Raw genomic sequence first — 21,925 nt, forward strand, 5'->3', positions numbered from 1 at the left:
TTTCTAAGTAATTAATACAATATTCTCTTTCATACCTAGGTAAGGATTACATAGGATGAAGAGATGATTTCTAACTTTCTTAATCAAAATATTTTTTTTTTCAGGTCAATAAATCTAATGACACAGCTTGCATACAGATGTATATATATATATAAATCATTTTTCAAATATCTATTTTCTATAAAAATCTATACCTCGATGTTTTTAATCAAATATATTACTGATACTACCATAAACCTTTTACACATTTCTTTTAAGTTATTAAAAAGTTTTTGAAAAATGTGAAACATATTTGATATAATTGACACCATATTCTTTGTTTAGGCCAAGCAGGGCAAATTTATACTACGCGAGTATGCCAAGTATTTTACTGGAGTTAGCTCCCCATCAAAATTATGTTACAATATATGGACTCTAGTAAGTTGACCAGACCAGATTTATCCAGCAACCCCTCCCGACAACCCTCCCGACACCCTTATTACCAGGCAGGTTTCCAAAATTCAACAAACACACTATCATTAGCTATGAGTCCATAATGCTATATGTGTTCTTCACACTTATATACTCTCAAATTAGTTTAACTTCCACACTGTCAGCCCTCCTTCCCCCTTATTACCAGGCAGGTTTCCAAAATTCAACAAACACACTGTCATTAGCCATGAGTCCATAATGCTATATGTGTTCTTCACACTAATATACTCTCAAATTAGTTTAACTTCCACACTGTCTTGATCTAATGTAACTTCCACAGTACACTCATCATCATAAGTCTCACATCTCTCTACTGCACCATTCTAAATATGCTTTCCACCACATATTTCATATTTCACATTTTGTTGCGTTAACATAAATATTGCTCTGGTTTGCAAGAATGCAATACACTTTAGGAAAGGAAATTAAAAAAAAAAAATAATATCAATAGTGTTTATATAGTGCTTTCCCACTCTGTGCTCTAAGTGCTTAACAATTACAATCATTGTATGACAAAAGTGACAGAGAGACTAGACAATATGGCTTCCAGTCTGCAATTTGACTGATTCCCTGGCCATATTAAATATGTAGAGATATTTAAACATTTATTCCATGATGATGATGATGATGATGTAATTAATGAACTAACTGTTGACTTTACAAATACCACTAATTAGTAATAGACTGACCACTACTTGAATAATGTCAGTATACTTGTATACCTAGGTATCAGGACAGCAAACATACACAGTAGTTGTAAAGTGACTGCAAATATACATGAACAGTAAAGTGCTTGCAGCTATCACCCTTACTATCATATCAACATACTGTCAACAGCTGTTGAACCATTTACTATTGAGAGTATTCACTCACTTGGGGAAATTTCCATGACCTGCTGTGCTTGACAACTTTCTAGACATGTTGTATTCATTTCCATTTTCATAAATACAGGTGATTTTTATATCGAGAGTGTCTAAGAAGTGAATTGATTTACGTTGGTCTATATGAACCAAATATTTAGCATGATTCATGACCCGAAATAATGGTTTAATGTAAACAATACACACTTGGTATTATCTGTGATGTTGTGTACAAATCAAACTAATAATTAGGAGTTCGATAAACCAACCCACTAAATGGTATCAGTTAAAATTAGCGATTTCTACACGTGTCCTCCATAAATAGATGGATGGATGAATGGATGGATGGATGGGTGGGTGGGTAGATAGGTGGATGGGTGGGTGAGTGAGTGGATGGAATGGATGGATGGATGGATGGATAAATGGATGGGCGGGTGGGTGGATAGGTGGGTGGGTGGGCGAGTGGATGGATGGATGGACGGATGGAAGGATGGATGGAAGGATGGATGGATGGGTGAGTGGATGGATGGATAGATGGATGGATGGGTGGGTGACTGGATGGATGGAATGAATGGATGGATGGATGGATGGATGGACGGATAGACGGATAAACGGACAAGACAGAAAGACAGACAGACAGACAGACAGACAGACGGACGGACGGATGGATGGATGGATGGATAGATAGATCATAATAACCATAGAGAATAAATAGAACACACCTACTGTACACAAACAAGAGAATCCAGTCTTAAAATCTACAACATATATGTACAGTGTAGTAAAATACATGTACGGAATACAAGAATCACTTAAGACAAGTGTGACTCACCTTGTTTCTGGATTGTATCCAAGTATATAAAAGAAACTATCACTTTGAGCTGTATCAAATTCTTGAAGTCCTAAGATGTCCTTATAGTGATGTACTTTGCATTTACCCCTGGAATGAATCACAGACACATGTAGGTTTAGTTTTAACACGTAAATACACAGAAAACATTATCTGTCCCTGGAATGAATCACAGACACATGTAGGTTTAGTTTTAACACGTAAATACACAGAAAACATTATCTGTCCCTGGAATGAATCACAGACACATGTAGGTTTAGTTTTAACACGTAAATACACAGAAAACATTATCTGTCCCTGGAATGAATCACAGACACAAGTAGGTTTTGTTTTAACACGTAAATACACAGAAAACATTATCTGTCCCTGGAATGAATCACAGACACAAGTAGGTTTTGTTTTAACACGTAAATACACAGAAAACATTATCTGTCCCTGGAATGAATCACACACAGATGTAGGTTTAGTTTTAACACGTAAATACACAGAAAACATTATCTGTCCCTGGAATGAATCACACCCATGTAGATTTTGTTTTAACACGTAAATACACAGAAAACATTATCTGTCCCTGTAATGAATCACAGACACATGTAGGTTTAGTTTTAACACGTACATACACAGAAAACATTATCTGTCCCTGGAATGAATCACAGACACATGTAGGTTTTGTTTTAACACGTAAATACACAGAAAACATTATCTGTCCCTGTAATGAATCACAGACACATGTAGGTTTAGTTTTAACACGTACATACACAGAAAACATTATCTGTCCCTGTAATGAATCACAGATACATGTAGGTTTAGTTTTAACACGTAAATACACAGAAAACATTATCTGTCCCTGTAATGAATCACAGACACATGTAGGTTTAGTTTTAACACGTAAATACACAGAAAACATTATCTGTCCCTGTAATGAATCACAGACACATGTAGGTTTAGTTTTAACACGTAAATACACAGAAAACATTATCTGTCCCTGGAATGAATCACACACACATGTAGGTTTAGTTTTAACCCGTAAATACACAGAAAACATTATCTGTCCCTGGAATGAATCACAGACACATGTCGGTTTAGTTTTAACACGTAAATACACAGAAAACATTATCTGTCCCTGGAATGAATCACACACACATGTCGGTTTAGTTTTAACACGTAAATACACAGAAAACATTATCTGTCCCTGGAATGAATCACAGACACATGTAGGTTTATTTTTAACACGTAAATACACAGAAAACATTATCTGTCCCTGGAATGAATCACACACACATGTCGGTTTAGTTTTAACACGTAAATACACAGAAAACATTATCTGTCCCTGGAATGAATCACACACAGATGTAGGTTCAGTTTTAACAAACAAATAATTGTAAACATATTTACTCTTGTCATGAAACACAGACACAGGTAACTTGTACATGTATTGGATATTGTATGTCTCAAATGAAATCACACGACCTAGGGCAAGGAGTCAAGGAAATTCATGACATGAATAGATTTAAAAGTTTAAATACATAATCCTGTCTCCATGCTTTCTACAATCTAACAGTACAGTGTCCATACAATTTTAGAACCCAGACCAAATGTTGTCAACTATCAGTGTTTTTGCTAAGGTTGGGTAACCAAGGTAACAGAAAGGGGGACAGGTGTAAAAGTGCAAGTCTATCATAGAATCTGTCATAACTGTGTGTGGGAACTCTGGTATAATGACTGGGGAACTCAGGTAGATTTTACCTGTTTACCACCCTTAACAAAAAACACTGGTGTGGAACCTGGTAAAATGACTGGGTAACTCATGTAGATTTTACCTGCTTACCACCTTAACAAAAACACTGGTAGGGAACCCAGGTAAAATGACTGGGGAACTCTGGTAGATTTTACCTACCTACCTACCTACCTACCATCCTCGGCAAAAACACTGACTATCATTGAAATTTCTAAACAATTTACATATATATAGATGGATTTTACTAATTCACTGTGTACAATGTCAGCAAGCTTTTTAATTGTGTGTATGTGCAAGGTTTCCCACAATCGTAAAGCTTGTCACAATTATTGACGATTGAATAAACACATACATAATACAAATGTATGAATTTAAAGTGACATGATTTTCATCACTGTGTATGCTGTCTACAAGTATTCTAAAACCTTTATCTACAATTTCATAGCCCTAACCAAATGATTAATAGCATTCAATGTGTGAAGTTCTTTTATTTTCATAGGTTAATAACGACTCGTTGTTTGCTTACTCAATACACGCATGTCTCAAAACTACTTTGGAATTCAGCTAAGCCTGTTGTACTACAGAATTAATGTACTTTGTTCATTTTGGGTAATAACAGCTAGTCATCATGGTTTCTAAATACATGTAAGTCGAGGAAAACTACTCCCAAATGCAGCTAAGCCTATCGCACTAAAGAATTAATGCAGTGGTCGTATTATTTATTCATAGCTTTCAATGAAGTGGAAAAGCCAGTGCTAACGGTGGAGAATGTTGTTCTGGAGTCTTGTCAACGGAATATAAATTACTTGACATCTATAAATAAAGTAATGTGATATGGGAGTGTTGTATGCAACTGAGGATGGATTAGCTATAGATATGTTATGCAGGTTACAACTAATGAATGTATATATACACAGTGGATTGCTGGCGATGTCCATGTTTTATACACAGTGGATTGCTGGCTATGTGCATATCACATACACAGTGGATTCCTGGCTATATCCATGTTTTATACACAGTGGATTGCTGGCGATGTCCATGTTTTATACACAGTAGATTCCTGGCTATGTGCATTTCGTATACACAGTGGTGTGCATATCGTATACACAGTGGATTGGCTGACTGTGCATATCGTATACATAGTGGATTGCTGGCTATGTGCACATTGTATACACAGTCAATTACTGGCTATGTGCATATCGTATACACAGTGGATTGCTGACTAAGTGCAGATTATATACACAGTGGATTGCTGGCTATGTGCATATCGCATACACAGTGGATTGGCTGACTGTACATATCATATACATAGTGGATTGCTGGCTATGTGCATATCATATGTACACAGTAGATTGCTGGCTATGTCCATGTTTTATACACAGTAGATTGCTGGCTATGTGCACATTGTATACACAATGGATTACTGGCTAAGTGCACTTTGTATACATAGTGGATTGCTGGCTATGTGCATATTATATACACAGTGGATTGCTGGCTATGTGCATGTTTTATACACAGTAGATTGCTGGCCATGTTTTATACACAGTGGATTGCTGGCCATGTTTTATACACAGCGGATTGCTGGCTATGTGCATATCATATACACAGTGGATTCCTGGCTATGTCCATGGTTTATACACAGTGGATTGCTGGCTATGTGCACATTGTATACACAATGGATTACTGGCTAAGTGCACTTTGTATACATAGTGGATTGCTGGCTATGTGCATATTATATACACAGTGGATTGCTGGCTATGTGCATGTTTTATACACAGTAGATTGCTGGCCATGTTTTATACACAGTGGATTGCTGGCGATGTCCATGTTTTATACACAGTAGATTCCTGGCTATGTGCATATCGTATACACAGTGGATTGCTGGCTATGTGCATTTCGTATGCACAGTGGTGTGCATATCGTATACACAGTGGATTGGCTGACTGTGCATATCGTATACATAGTGGATTGCTGGCTATGTGCATATTGTATACACAGTGGATTGCTGGCTATGTCCATGTTTTATACACAGTAGATTGCTGGCTATGTGCACATTGTATACACAATGGATTGCTGGCTATGTGCATGTTTTATACACAGTGGATTGCTGGCTATGTCCATGTTTTATACACAGTGGATTGCTGGCTATGTGCATATCGTATACACAATGGATTACTGGTTAAGTGCACTTTGTATACATAGTGGAGTGCTGGCTATGTGCACTTCCTATATTAGTGGATTGCTGGCTATGTGCATGTTTTATACATAGTTTGTAATCAATTGCTGGCTATGTACCTACATGTATACAGTGATAAGAATTTGTAATGCATACATGTGTTATACCCTTAATCATAATGTTAATGTTTCATACAAATTACTCAAGGTCTAATGGATAAGAAAGAATATATATATCCTGAAGTCCATAAATTATTGCCATGTAACCTTAAAGGAATCACTTTACATTTAAGAAACTAGGAAAGCTAATTGTTCAATTTTAGATGCTGACTTCATTACAACATAATTTATTGTCCTTCCATCTGGTTGATATCTTAGGTGGCATTATGCTGGTGAAATTATCATTTCTTCTGGTTGGCTTTTAAACGACTAACGCATAGTAGATGGGTTTTTGTGGTGTTATAATTGTTATTCTAGTTCTCTTGCTGTCCTGTAATGATTTTGTTTTTCTAGTACTCCGTTCTATAGATTTGTTTGTTTGCCAAGCAGAATTGCCAATGGGATAAATATAGTTATTTAAAATCAAAATTGAATCAAACTTAATTCAAATGATATAAACAACTTTCAACTTTGACCCCAGAAAGTGGGCGGGGAGAGAGAGTCATTAAGTTGATAATAATCAAAATTCTAGAAATGTTTCTGTTTTGGTTTATCGTTTCATTTTGATTTTGAGATATTTTTAGAACCACTGCTATATCCCTGTTCTGATTCTATATATGTAAACATTCCAAAGTCTTCAAGGTTAACATATACCACTGAGACTGTGTAAATTCTACTTACCAAGGTTCAATAACATGTACATGGACACTGACCTTGGCCTGAGAATGAGTAATTCCCACACCAACCGCTTGGTTGTTCTACGGTGTAGATATCAATGTGTAAAACGTTCGTGCTGACTGTCAGTAAGCGTTTTAAACACTTCCCTACTTCTCTTTGTCTGACACCACACGTGACCTCAATCAATAATACAGAAGCAGCACTTCACATAACACAGTCTCTCTCTGTATTAGGCGACCTTCCCACACACAACCTTCTCATACACCCTATCTGTTGTTTGTTATTTCTACAAAATTCCAATGTCCAAAACAACCAAATATCTGAGCGGCTACTACAAAATTTTTACAATCAAAACATTTCATTACCTGAGTGCTGAAACTGGGTAGGAGTCGCTGGCATCGGAGATAAATAACTCTCTGCCTTTTATTGCTGGATCTTTGAGAAGATCTGCAATCCCTGAGTCTGTGAAGCGAGCAGACGACGTGTTGGGTTTGTTAGACATTCAAGATTTCCCAAATCTTATCAGCTTTGATAGACAATGAAATTGAGAAAACGTCAGCCATTACAAGTACAGTGACCTTTAACCTATTCACAAATTCTTAACTCTAGAGGGCAGTATGATATCACAACAATACGTAGTTTGGCTGAATAGCCTGGCATGCATGGAGCAGGGTGATACTGTACAGTAGTAGTATACTTGAAAATGAAGGAATAAATGTGACATTATTATTTAACTTTTATATTTTGTTATCAGTAAAACTATTTTTGCCTTCAATGGTTCCTTCTAAATTATATTTGCTTAATTCACACACTTCAATTCAAAGAACAATGTTTGAAACCAAGCATTTTAAATAATGGACTGAATTTTGAAATCAAAAGTATAAAATGTCCATGAATTTAGATTTCAACTGCACTTAAAATTGTTTTCAACTTTTATGTTTACATATAATTGATACAATGTTACAATATGTCTGTACTGAACAAGTAATTAAGGCAATGTGTCAACTAAGGTCTCTCCTGTACAAATGATACAATATATCACAATGTATCTGTCCTGTACAAATAACTGATACACTATATCACTGTGTTTTATACAAATAATTGACCAAATGTATCATAGGTTACTTAATCAATATTTTGTCATGTACAAATAATTGATACAAAGTATCACATCTGTTACCATTGTTCCTGTTCTATACAAACAATTGATACAATGTATCACAACCTGTTTCCAATGTGTCTGTTCTGTACAAGCAATTGATACAACATATCATATCAAACTTACTGATTTCAATGTGTCTGTTCTGTACAAGTAATTAATACAACGTATCAAACTTACTGTTTTCAATGTGTCTGTTCTGTACAAGCAATTGCTACAATGTATCAAACTGACTGTTTTCAATGCGTCTGTCCTGTACAAGCAATTGATACAATGTATCAAACTTACTGTTTTCAATGTGTCTGTTCTGTACAAGTAATTGATACAACGTATCAAACTTACTGTTTTCAATGTGTCTGTCCTGTACAAGTAATTGATATACTGAGTCAGGAACTTCAGATGGTCTGTAATACCACTTGACAGTGACATGAAGTGTATCTCTCTTACTCTATGGGGAAAAAAAGAAAACATGATATTTTGAAAACAACATATAACATATTTTCAAAATCTATACAGTCTATTTCATAAAATTTACCTCACGTAACATACAATGAACTTTACACTTTCATACTGCCAACATAACACACTATAGTGTTCAAACTGTCTAATATTTCTACATACCAATGATATTTGTATATGTACGTTAGCATTTATTAATATCTGTACATCTACTAAACTCTAGTAACATTCAACCTACATGCAAATGTACTACTAGTGGCATCTTCATAACATAAATTGCACGATATGTTTTGACATTTTAACAAGATTCTAGAACATAACTCATCCCATACACAAGATGAAGTGTAATGATAAATTACCCAACACAATATCATTCTAATCGAAGATACACGAAAGTCATCTATTATTAGAACTTGTCAAAGTGATACAGAGTTCCTGACGTTACCATGGAAATGGGGTTACAATATCCTATTACCACATTTTTTTTCTATTTTGGACTTGGCCTCTACTGGAATTTCATTTCCGTTCATCTGATTATCTACATGGTTCAATTCTAATTGACTTGGAAATAAAGTGTCAAATACAGTTAATCCTTTTCAATTTTACGTTTGACAGTTACTACACGACTCCAGCAAATGAGTTTGCTTTCAATTTCATTGCCTGTAGATATTTTTTCACCTGTATCAATTCTCGTTACCTGCAATACCATTCTACACATCACTGTGGAGTCAAATGGAACGAAGTCGCGCGACAACACGTTCTAATGTCGACAACTACACTTCCGGTCGGCTATGCTAATACACAGGAATGTTTCTTTCCCATTTTCAGTTGTAGACATCTCTTGTAATTTTGCTCTGGAAAGATACTGTACATATGTAAATTTCCCACCGCCATAAATATATGAGCTTAAAACTTGCGTTTATCTTATTTGTTACAAATTAAACTGTTTGGAAGAAACATTCACGTGTATTGACATAGGCGACTAGAAGTGTAGGTGTCGACAAATGCAAGCGCGTTCGCGAGACTGCGTTCCATTTGACTCCTTAGCGATGCATAGAATTGTATTGCAGATAGCGAGAATTGTAATATACACTAAATTGTACCTGTTCTCTTGTGGTTAGTCAGGAAAAATACAAGTGATGGAATGAGAAAATTGACTCTTATCAACCTGAGATCAAGATTAGAACCTATCATTTCACAAATACTTTCCAAGGAATGGAAAATGTTACCATAGATTAGCTATATTTTGATTTCACATCTAGAGGCAAAGTTTATAAATGTAAAACTATAATTTAAATGCTTGTTTACAGTATGTTGTTTTAGCGATATAGACATGGCATAAATTGTTTAATTGATAGCAGCAGCAGCAGTAGTAGTGGTAGATTATTTTATTATCAGGCTTATAAGTCATCTTGAACAAAAAAATGATACATTGACAATTATGTAGATCTAGCTTACAGTGGAAAAAGGTAATTGTACATTCAGTGTGAGGAAAAATAAATTAACTCTGATACAAATCTGATTGATTGATTGATTGGTTGGTTGGTTGGTTGGTTGGTTGGTTGGTTGGTTGGATGGATGGATGGATGGATGGATGGTTGGTGGTAGGTTGATTGATTGATTGAGTGACTGATTGATTGATTGATTGATTGATTGATTGATTGATTGATTGATTGATTGATTGATTGATTGATCTTGACAAAATATGGATCATTGTTTTGTCATCTTGAGTCGTTTTGTCATCATGAGTAATCCTGTGATGCAAGATTCAGACATAGACATGGCTGGTTAAGTTGACAATGTCATTTATCAGTACAGTACGTGTATTTATTTAGCTAATTTTACAAACTCATGATATACATCAACTTAGGACCTTTTCTGGGTCATGGCTTCATTCCAAGATGACAATAATTGTCAGTGTTTGAAATATTGGCAGGCTCTGATATTAAAGTGTACTGTTGTGAAGGCATTAATCTTTGAGAACTCTACAGAGTATATGCAATTATTGGAACATACACACTCAGTTAATCTGACTCAAAGATGGAATTCTAATCATATTATGTTTTGTAGGTTTTCAACGAATTTTTGGTGAGTATACAAAATTACAAATAAATATATATGGTCTCATGAACCTGGGCTGAGTAAAAAAGTCTTCATATTCTATCAAGATTAATTTGATCTATTTATCAAAACTGCATTAAACTATCATCTTAGATTTAAGAGATATATTTGCAAGGATTTATTTTATATATTGCTCACGATAAATCACAGAAAGCAATAAATGGAGTCGGTACCGAGCTGCATATCACATCAAATTGAGCCGAAAGTGTGACCTAAATCTTACATTATCTAGAGAGATCCTCTACATATCGTTAGAAGGCGATTGATTTTACTGTAAGTGACACTTCAAGTCTTCCTACTGCTGGCAGTTCATCTATTTCACCACAACTGATATTTCAACTACTATCAAGATATCCATTATTCATACAGATTCAATTCAGATTATTTCCGTGAATAACAAATTTCTTGCAATCACAAGTCTGTCATGTATATATTCACAAAACAATGCAGCACATATTTGAAAAAAAAATTCTCTAAATCAAAGAACAGTACCTTTCTAGCAATGTCTAATACTAGAAGTAAAAAATCAAACTGAAAATGACGATAGTGAAATTAAATACAAGAAAAAATATATTTATTTTACGGATATCATAAAAGCCGTTATTATTCTGTGTATACATCCTACACACGTTACACATAATGTATCACAATTTGTGTTTTAACATGGGGTTTTATAGTTGAGTATAACAAAGACAGGAAATCTGCTAAGATCTAGTATTTCCTATGAATTACAAATTAACTTTTGAGGTCAAACCCATAATGTGGAAAATCAGGCAGATTTTACGTATCTACTGCATGAATAAAAAAAAATGACACAATGTAATATAAAGTCCAGTCTTACAAATCCATATAGTTTACTATAATTACCATGGTATATTATAACTTTTAAGGATATAAGGTCACAGAAAATGTCAATTTTTGACATAAGTATTGCCCTGAGAACAGATATCAACAGAATGAAAATAAAGAACTGAACAGTAGGTATTATACACACCGACAAAGAATGTATCAATCTCACCTGTTATTTCAGCCATTACACTGCCCTAATTCAATCGGTATGCAAGACAGCTATACAGACAAACACTTTCACTACATATAACACACAGTTCAACTCGGCAATCACCTGACTACGATTGGCTTTATCATCATATCTCAGCCAAACTCACACCCACCCCTATCATTTGGTATCATCTCACACATTCTCTATGATGGACTAATTCATTTAGTGGCTACGTAGGGAAGACAGGTTTAAAATCTAATGAAGGCTTTCAACAAAATTTATTGCTCCCTTGTCACTACAAATCTATTTAAACCTCGAATTACGTTATTCTCATATGTACGAAATTAGAGATTAATATGCAGTATCTTGAAGAATTCATTTAAGACTCTCGGGCTGGATCTTGATTTGCCGCTTAAATGATTCACAGTTGTCTACAAATGTACTACACCAGATATGGGGACATTATTTGCATGCATTTTGAACACTCATGTATATCAATTGAATAGTGTGTGATTTGTATATAAATACACCTGCATACAAGAGATAATATGGGACATTAGATTAAATGTATACAGTTTGATCACTCATACATACAGTACCCTGTCAATGATGTGTGATTCGCCTACAAATACGCTACAACTTACAAGTCATGGATGATGGGGGGGGGGGGGGGGGGGGGATATTATTTGATATATGTAATGTCTACAACGAACACTCATACAGGAAATTTATCAGTTTAATGCAAGTTGAAAATGCTACTATATTGTTGGATTTATCTAAGTATGTGTTCTACTCATTTTGTAGATGCCAGAAAAGGTTGGAGGTATGAGTAAATTATGGCTCCTCTGTCTTTGTATATTCTTTTCATAATTTTTGTATTTGTCGTACCATAGGCCTGTGGCCAAAGTACAGAAATAAAACATATAATGTAATGTCTCTTGTGTTTATCTCAATGAAGGTACTTTTACATAATCGACTTCATTTGAATATGGTCAATTTAGGCTGACAAACATTATCACTCCCCATTGTGACCAATCAGTTTGAGTGCATATTTTCAAACCAATCACTTTGCTACATTTACAACATTCACAGTCTAGAGGCTATCGATGGCTCTCAATCTGAGGCTATCCTTCACACTATAGACTGCAACTTGCAAGATATGTTGTCATTCCGACCTCACCAGCCTCCTCTCACCTGACGTGGGAGATGTTGACCGATGTGTGAGGGCGCCCCACCTTACAGACTATTCACGCCAAGGCTTTGGTTCAGATTCAAATCCATAGATAGCCACAAGACTACAACATTCAGGGTGTGTGGTTTTTGTATGGTGTCTGGTTTTGTCTAGCCTGTTTACATTGCGATCTGTGAATTTACTTCACTGTCTCACAAACAGCTTGAAATGTTACTAAAGCTAAAAGTATTATTAAACAATTGATTTAGTTATGCCCCAGTGGCAATTATCAGCATGCCTGTTTATCAATATTTACATAATATTTTGATATACAGTAATATATCTCTTGTGCTTATCTCAATGCGGGTACTTTTAAGTATTGACTTCATTTGAATATTGTCAACTAGGCTGACACACATTATCACTCCCCATTGTGACCAATCAGTTTGAGTGTTCATTTACATAATGACTTCATTTGAATATTGTCAACTAGGCTGACATACATTATAACTCCCCAATGCGACCAATCAGTCAGAGTGCATATTTTCAAACCAATCAGTTTGCTATTCAGTATTAATCATTTGCCACTGCAAGCGATACAAGAAGACACATGAGACAGCTAAGCAAAATCACAGATTGTGATGTAAACTGGCTAGGTTTTGTCTAAATCTATCAATGCAGTATTTTCATTGTGTGCAATGAGACATTGAAATCCAGTACATTCAATCTATAATGACATAGTACTAATACTGATTACACGATATGATAGAATGAATGCTATAACATCCACTCTCTGGCTAACAAATCAATTGAATAAACATTCCAACTAAGGGGATTGGAAACTGCTTTCAATGAAAATGTAACAGCTTTTGGTGTGTAAATATTGCAAAGAGAAACACACTCACAACCAGAGCCATATCTATGAATAGAGGGATTGCAAAATATTGATGTTCATTACAGATAACATTCTCCCACACAAGCCTACAAACTACCAGACATATTAAACAAACAGTCAAACACATGGTCAGACAAACGCATACATGTATACTGCCACACACACACACACACACACACACACACACACACACACACACACACACACACAGACTAATAGACAAACACTTTCAAACAGTGACATTGTCAGTGTCAGTAAGTCAGTCAAACACTGACAGACATGGTGACAGTGTCAGAGAAAGTCAGTCAAACATACATGCACGCATGCATGCACGCACACACGCATGCATGAACGCACGAACACACACACACACACACACACACACACACACACACTCACACACACACTCACACACACACATACACACACACAAAGTTACAGTGTTACACATGTAAACACTGTCAAATTGTCAAACTGTCAGCCAAACACACTTTCTACTCAATGTTGTGTTTTTGTTTTCCAGTGAAATCAGCGAAAATAAGTCTTTAGTGAAAATTTCCAGGTATACTTTAATCACCTTGCTACTTAGGTCAAAGTCAGAATTTTGTTTGCATATGCAATTTCCTTCTTCAGCCCTTTAAAGTACCATTGCCAACCTAAGCATGGCAGCCTGGGTGGCAATAACAATATTAGCATTCTGCTTTCTCTAACATAGTGGAAAGAGAATGCTGAAGACTTGTAATGCAATACATAACAGTGACTTGTTGTGAAGTGCCTTTAATGGAAAATAACACCACTATACCTCAGGTGAATTAGATGTAATAACATTGATAATATAGAAACGTGACACCTCCAGTATTTTATGTGCTAATGATACATCTAACTACATAAAAGACTTATTACATACTATTATACAGCTTATTCATACCGAGGTCAAATTATCAAATTGAGGAAAACGTTACTATGACAACCCTTTGAATAAAAAATCTAAGCAATTTCCTTCTTGATAAATTTATCAATTATTTTTGACATTGGCAAATAAGACGATGGTTATGATATCGGAGGTGATAAACTGCTAAGTTGAGATGTGAGGTTGCTATGACGATGCTGGGACAGGTGTTGTATTCTTGGCTATCGCTATGATTACATTGGCATTGTTACGATACACACATAGCCACGTTTCTTTGCATTTTCAATTATGATTATCTAAAACTACTGCATCAGATGCACACAACCAATAAATGTTGTCAAATTACATTTCCCAGTGGGCACCAACTAGTATGTGATTACGATGTACCCTTACTACAAGAATTGAATAATTCTTCCTTTGAATATGTACACTTAGGATAAAGAAACACTTATATTACATTTTTACTTTTTTCCTTGTGATTATTCCATGTCTAATAATTGCTTTAGAATAGGCAACTCGCAATCCAGACTGAGCATACTCAGATGCAAAGGACTATGGGACTATCTGTAGTTATCGTAATACTTAATCTGGCACTATCAATAGAATATACCTCCTACAATGGTCAGGGTAACCATGACTACATTATTTGTATTTATAAACAATAACAATTGTTCACAATACTGATTGACTCATATTTCCCATGATGCACCATTCAGGATATCCAAGATGGCGGATTTGCAAGTTCCTTATTGCAATATTCAATGGGTAGTAACTACTTTCGAGATTTGAAATTGAAAATGTTTCTGTCTTGAATATCTATATGATTACAATAAACAAACTATCATCTTTCTACATCTTTTTTTCTGATTATATTATGTCGAATAAATAATTGAAACAAAATCACAATACTCATCGTCAGCAAACAACTATTGTGTGATTACAACAAGTACCTGCATTGAGAAATAGTTTGACATGGTTCTGTTTGGAAGATTTTTCAGAAGCCCCAATAGGGAACCCGCCATATTGAATGTTGAATCATGGGAAAGGTGATAATAAATGCTAATCAATTATATTATGAACAATAATGTTACATTGTTTGTAACCACAAATGATCAATTCATAGTCACCCTGACCATTGTGGGAGGTTTATTTTATCAGTAGCTCCATAGGTATTACAATAACCACAGATAGTCCTTTCCGTCTGAACATGCTCAGTCTGGATTGCAAGTTCCCCAATTCCAGGTCAGCCTGCCACAAGTTCCCATCACAGTGTGGATTTGAAATGACCTGTTGAAATCTGAACACCTGTTACATTTGTGTCTCTTTGTGTAAGTTATTGTGATATTTGATTTGAGTGATTTCTTTGTATTGCAGTTGATATATAGTCTCAAATTCCGATTGTATTCAATGTTGGGATATATAAAGTTTCATAATGATATTGATATATCATTATATGGATAAAATATTTTTTTTCTGCCTTGAATATTTATGATATGATACACAAGAAATCCTAGCCTGTACGATAAAACATTCATGCCACACTATCACCTACCACTCAGTGGTTTAGAAGCCTGATAGGGCTGAACAACACAACATATCTTACAGTGGTTTAGAAGTCTGATAGGACTGAACAACACAACATATCTTACAGTGGTTTAGAAGTCTGATAGGGCTGAACAACACAACATATCTTACAGTGGTTTAGAAGTCTGATAGAGCTGAACATGGCATACCTTACACAGTCTAAATAAATCATGCCCCTTGTACACATTTCTATTTGATTATTCTATTTTGTGTTCACATTTCAGAAATCCCATGGTATCAATTTTCTGAGCATAACAGTTTGGCAATCACTTTAGCATTTTCTGTTTTATACAAAAGGAAACAGTCCCACAGTGTACCTTCATCAAAACCCTAGAATAAGATACCCATCTTAGTTAAAATTCTTGAAAAATATTATAGCTGGTGACAAAAATCACAAAAGGCTTTTTATCTATGATTGCGGATATGAACCGTAATGGATGCGATGTAGTGCTTTACAGAATAGATAGCCTAGAGGCTTGGCTATCTAATAAAACACACTAGCTTCTGGCAAACGACACTGTCAAGCAGGAAAACTGAGTCTCTCGGCTACAGATTGTAGGAGCCAGTCAAAATAATTGATAGTTTGCTTACCAGACGGAATTCCTGAATGCCACATATAAAATAAGGAGTGTCGGCTCGTTGACTTTCAATGTACACGTTATCTGTAAAAATACAAAGCCATGCCATGAGGTTAGTATATATGCATCATTACACATGGATGGATAGCTAGTAAAGAATATAATACTGTATACCTAGAAATGTTATCTGGTGATTAGATCGAATAACGTAATTTTATCATTCGCTGTACGGTTCAGATCTTTTCATCATGGGGTTCTGTCATATTATTTGACAGTTCAAAACTATGCAAAGTTACAAGGTATTCTTACTTGGTCTTTGACAGTGTTTACATGACTTACTATCTCTAACATATCGCTAGTATAGATGCATTGCTATCTATGGTTTCAAATCTCTCAAGGTATTGGCATTTCTTACTTGGTCTTTGACAGTGTTTACGTCAGTGACTCACTGTCTCTGATCTAACCAATACATCGCTAGTCTAGATGCATTGCTACATGTATCTGTGGTTTCAAATCTCTCAAGGTACTGGCATTTCTTACTTGGTCTCTGACAGTGTTTACGTCAGTGACTCACTGTCTCTTACATAACCAATATCTCACTAGTCTAGATACAGTACTATCTGTGGTTTCAAATCTCTCAAGGTACTGGCATTTCTTACTTGGTCTTTGACACCTGTTTACCTAGTGACTAGCTATGATATAATCATTACATCTATAGTTTAGATACTATCCATGGCTTCATTCTCAAGATAGCGCATTCACTGGGTAAGCTAAGAAGGTATTCAAAGCCATGGATTAGCCTCTAGACAGCTAAACCCCTTCCTGTCATAAAAGGAATCTTAATTGACATGAAAATGACAAGTCTTAATTGCATCTAATTGAAAACTAATAAGGTGTGACAATCAGCTAATTACAGTGATGTATGTTAAACATTCCTAGATCACTTTCACATTATGTAATAGACACTGGTCTGTTGTTGTGATGATGGTAGCACTTTGTCTTTTTTACAAGGTTCACACACACTTGTCTCTCTATGACTTGATACAGCCCTTAGACCTAACAAAAAAAATGTGTGGTTCCAATTATGCTCAATTTTAGAATGGGGGGGGGGGGGGGGGGGGGGGTGTTAGATTTTTTTTTAATTTTATTATATTTTTTTTTCATGTGTGAGTGTCTAGTTCAGGTTTTCCATTGTTTTCCAAACGGTCTTTGTGTTGTTTATTTCTTCCTATCAGATGTACAGCCATTACGACAGCCTGTCAATTTAAGTATTTAAGTGATGCGTGCGCTGACCAGAAACAATTCTTTTTTGGCCTTAATACAACACTTTTTTTCAGCAATAACAATAAATGATATAGTTTTATCATTAATCACTGCCATGCCTACTCCACCTACATTGTATCCTTCATAATGTTTGCATCAGACACAGATTCTGTTTTCACTACAGTTATTATTTTTAAGCTGTACCAGCTTGTTGGTAGATTAACAGTGTACAACACTCCTCTCTTAACATATGAATACAACAACAAAACTATTGATAACGGCTTAAGCACTCATTTCAAATTTACAACATATAATTCTAGTTGTCTGTCACCTAAGTTACTATACTTGTCTTTCAACAAAATATAACATATAATTCTAATAATCTGTCAGTCGTATTCTAGCAGTCTGTAAGCCACTATTCTAGCAGTCTCTCAGCCACTATTCTAGCAGTCTGTAAGCCACTATTCTAGCAGTCTGTCAGCCACTATTCTAGCAGTCTGAAGCCACTATTCTAGCAGTCTGTAAGCCACTATTCTAGCAGTCTGTCAGCCACTATTCTAGCAGTCTGTCAGCCACTATTCTAGAAGTCTGTAAGCCACTATTCTAGCAGTCTGTCAGCCACTAATCTATCAGCCTTATTCTAGCAGCATGTACATGTCAGCTTACTACACATCTTTTAATTAACTGCAATATATAATTCTAACAGTCTGTCAGCCCACTACACTTGTCTCTTAACAAACTAACTACCGGTAGCAGTCTGCCAGCTTACTAAGTATAGGAAGTAATACTAATAGGCATTATTTCTGTCCTTGAAAATCAAGTTATTACAGACATTTGACCTAGTATGGCCCATCATCAGTGTAAAGGCTATATCAGTACTGGAATTAGAGAAATCAAATAGAACCAAATAGAACCAAATAACCAGTATACAGAATAAATAGGACCCACTATGCTAGTCAGTACCTAAACAAGTAATAACAGACATTTCGAGTTACGGCTCATCATCAGTGTAAAGGCTATATCAGCATTGGAATAAGAGGAACCAAACAGAACCAAACAACCAGTATACAGAATAAATCGAACATACAACATACACCCATAAAACATGCACTCACACGCATCTGCTTTAACAACTACACTTGTCTTTCAACAAACAAACAAACTAGCAGTCTGTCAGCTTAATTCAGTTGTCTGTCAACAAACTCACTACAACATATAATTATGGCAGTCTGTCATCTTAAACACTTGTCTTTTAACAAGCAAACAAACCACTCAATGCTACATGTGTTACCTTCAATCAAACTATACAATAATTCACTGTCAGAATCGGAATACATTTTTGTAATCCATTATATAGCATGGCTTCCCAACAAAATTAATTTGTAGAAAGGCAAATCACTGCTAGGACAGTAACATGAAATACTGAAAGTGAATCGCATTTACAGCTATTGTAGTATTGACATTGACAATGTGGCTTCGCTCAAAATGTCCATGTCAAATATTGAAAGGGACTGTTAAATAATGGATCACTTCTAATATTACACTATTCAACAATTTCCTCCTTCTATAAAGGAGAATTCTTAAAAAATACACCAATCATGTATAATTTCAATCAAATTCTAACATTTAGCCCCAAAATATGGTGTACTGCTGTCATGGTGTACGTGGTACTATCAGATGGTAGAGTTGATAAAAAAGATGGACAGCGCCCTCTTTGGTCCAAAATTGATAATCATATTTATTGCCTCAATAGTTATCAGGATCAGTTACATGTGAATTCTCACCTGATTAATTTAGTACTATATTCCATATACAGTGCTCAGCAAAGGGAATGGGAGCAAGTGAGATGCCTGAATACACAAATTATACATACTAGTGCCTCATGGATTTTGCATGAGTTGTTGGTGCAAATATTCACAGTAATTCAATTGTATGCAAGTATTTCACGTAGCAATAGAACTTAGAAGTATCTTTTTTATATATATGCATATGCAATGCAAACAACAACAATGGCCAGGCTAGTCTGTATTCAGATGCAGATTACATTTTGTAGTATTTCAAAAAAAAAAATTCTAAAATATTTTTTATTAAAATACTAATTGTGTGCATATACATAACCTACATGTATAACGTACAATCTAATAGTCAGCATGTACAGTGTACATACAGGACGCGCGATACTCACAGAGGATTCAAACAAATAAAATAATATAATCTAGCATCTGTACTGTCTCCTCAAATACCCCTTAGTTGTTAACCAGTCATCTGAGTTAAATGTTCCACAAACAAGGGCGCGCACGAATATTCATAGATATGAAAGTCCAATGGGTTAGAACAATCGTCTTGACTTCAGAAAAAGTCCAACACACACCATGTTATGTTTAATTCTATTAATTTCAGCGACATTAGTATTAAAGACAAATTACAAAAAAAGTGTCAACAACAGTCTATAACCAGACTTGCAATGTGATTGCAACTCACTCAAGACCTACACAATATGCAATATAATGAAGCTATAAATTCTTAATGCAATCAATTTATGTTCTTTCATACTTTACTTTTCAATTGGATATGATAAATATTAATAATGTATTATTACAACCTGGGTATAATATTTCTAACATTCAGACACAGAGTCAGGTGATGACCTAATATATATCTTGCCCTGATATCCTACGAGAAAGAATATATTGATTCCAAATATCAGCGATGAATTTATTTACCAGGATTGTTCCACTCATTACTTTTGCATTCCTACAATATATCTAGTTATAAATTCACAAGTGTTTTGAAAAAAGATACACTAACATGTAAATTGATCACTAGCCGTTAGTGGTGGCATTTCTCACATATATACAGATACTGTGTTGTTCTTTTCTTGTTCATAAACATAAGGTTGAAGTGGCCATATGGATAAGGATTGCTATTTATTTTGGATATTTAATTTATAAAACAATTGTATCATGGATTCCTACGTGAAAAATCAATGTACACTACATACATGTAGACCAAGTGTGTGTATGTAACTCAATATATTGCAAAAAGCCAAAAATATGTGATCAAAGACTGTATTATACATACAATAACAAATATTTTATACATTCAATAATCTTTTGTAATTTATTGAGTTACAAACAAGGACTTGGCATAGCATAAGTATTGATTTGTTGATGTACAGATACCATGTATAGTTGACCTTACATCTACTACAGATACCATGTATGTTGACCTTACATCTACTACAGATACCCTGTATGTTGACCTTACATCTACTACAGATACCCTGTATGTTGACCTTACATCTACTACAGATACCCTGTATGTTGACCTTACATCTACTACAGATACCCTGTATGTTGACCTTACATCTACTACAGACTCCCTGTATGTTAACCTTACATCTACTACAGATTCCCTGTATGTTGACCTTACATCTACTACAGATTCCCTGTATGTTAACCTTACATCTACTATAGATACCCTGTATGTTGACCTTACATCTACTACAGATACCCTGTATGTTGACCTTACATCTACTACAGACACCCTGTATGTTGACCTTACATCTACTACAGATACCCTGTATGTTGACCTTACATCTCCTACAGATACCCTGTATGTTGACCCTACATCTACTACAGATACCCTGTATGTTGACCTTATATCTACTACAGATACCTTGTATGTTGACCTTACATCTACTCTAGATACCCTGTATATAAACCTTACATCTACTTCAGGCTAACTACATATAGCTGGGAAGTCAATCTTACTGTTGGAAACATCACATTACTTGTTGATCCATTATTAGTGGTAGCCAAAAAATTTTTCACATCATTAAATTTATGACTGAC

The 21,925-nt window shown here is 35.1% G+C and overlaps 1 protein-coding gene across 1 annotated transcript in view; it reads right to left on the reverse strand.

Annotated features, from left to right (window-relative positions):
• Positions 1-21,925, reverse strand: part of LOC144451708 (uncharacterized) — a 91,952-nt gene that overhangs the window by 58,240 nt on the left and 11,787 nt on the right. The window contains exons 2-5 of the mRNA XM_078142611.1: positions 16,822-16,892; positions 8,433-8,538; positions 7,297-7,393; positions 2,164-2,271 (exon numbers count right to left, since the gene is read on the reverse strand). Coding sequence (XP_077998737.1) covers positions 2,164-2,271; positions 7,297-7,393; positions 8,433-8,538; positions 16,822-16,892 — 382 coding nt within the window. The remainder of the gene's footprint in view (positions 1-2,163; positions 2,272-7,296; positions 7,394-8,432; positions 8,539-16,821; positions 16,893-21,925) is intronic.

The sequence above is a fragment of the Glandiceps talaboti genome, chromosome 21 (genome assembly GCF_964340395.1).
Source record: "Glandiceps talaboti chromosome 21, keGlaTala1.1, whole genome shotgun sequence".
Classification (NCBI taxonomy): domain Eukaryota; kingdom Metazoa; phylum Hemichordata; class Enteropneusta; family Spengelidae; genus Glandiceps; species Glandiceps talaboti.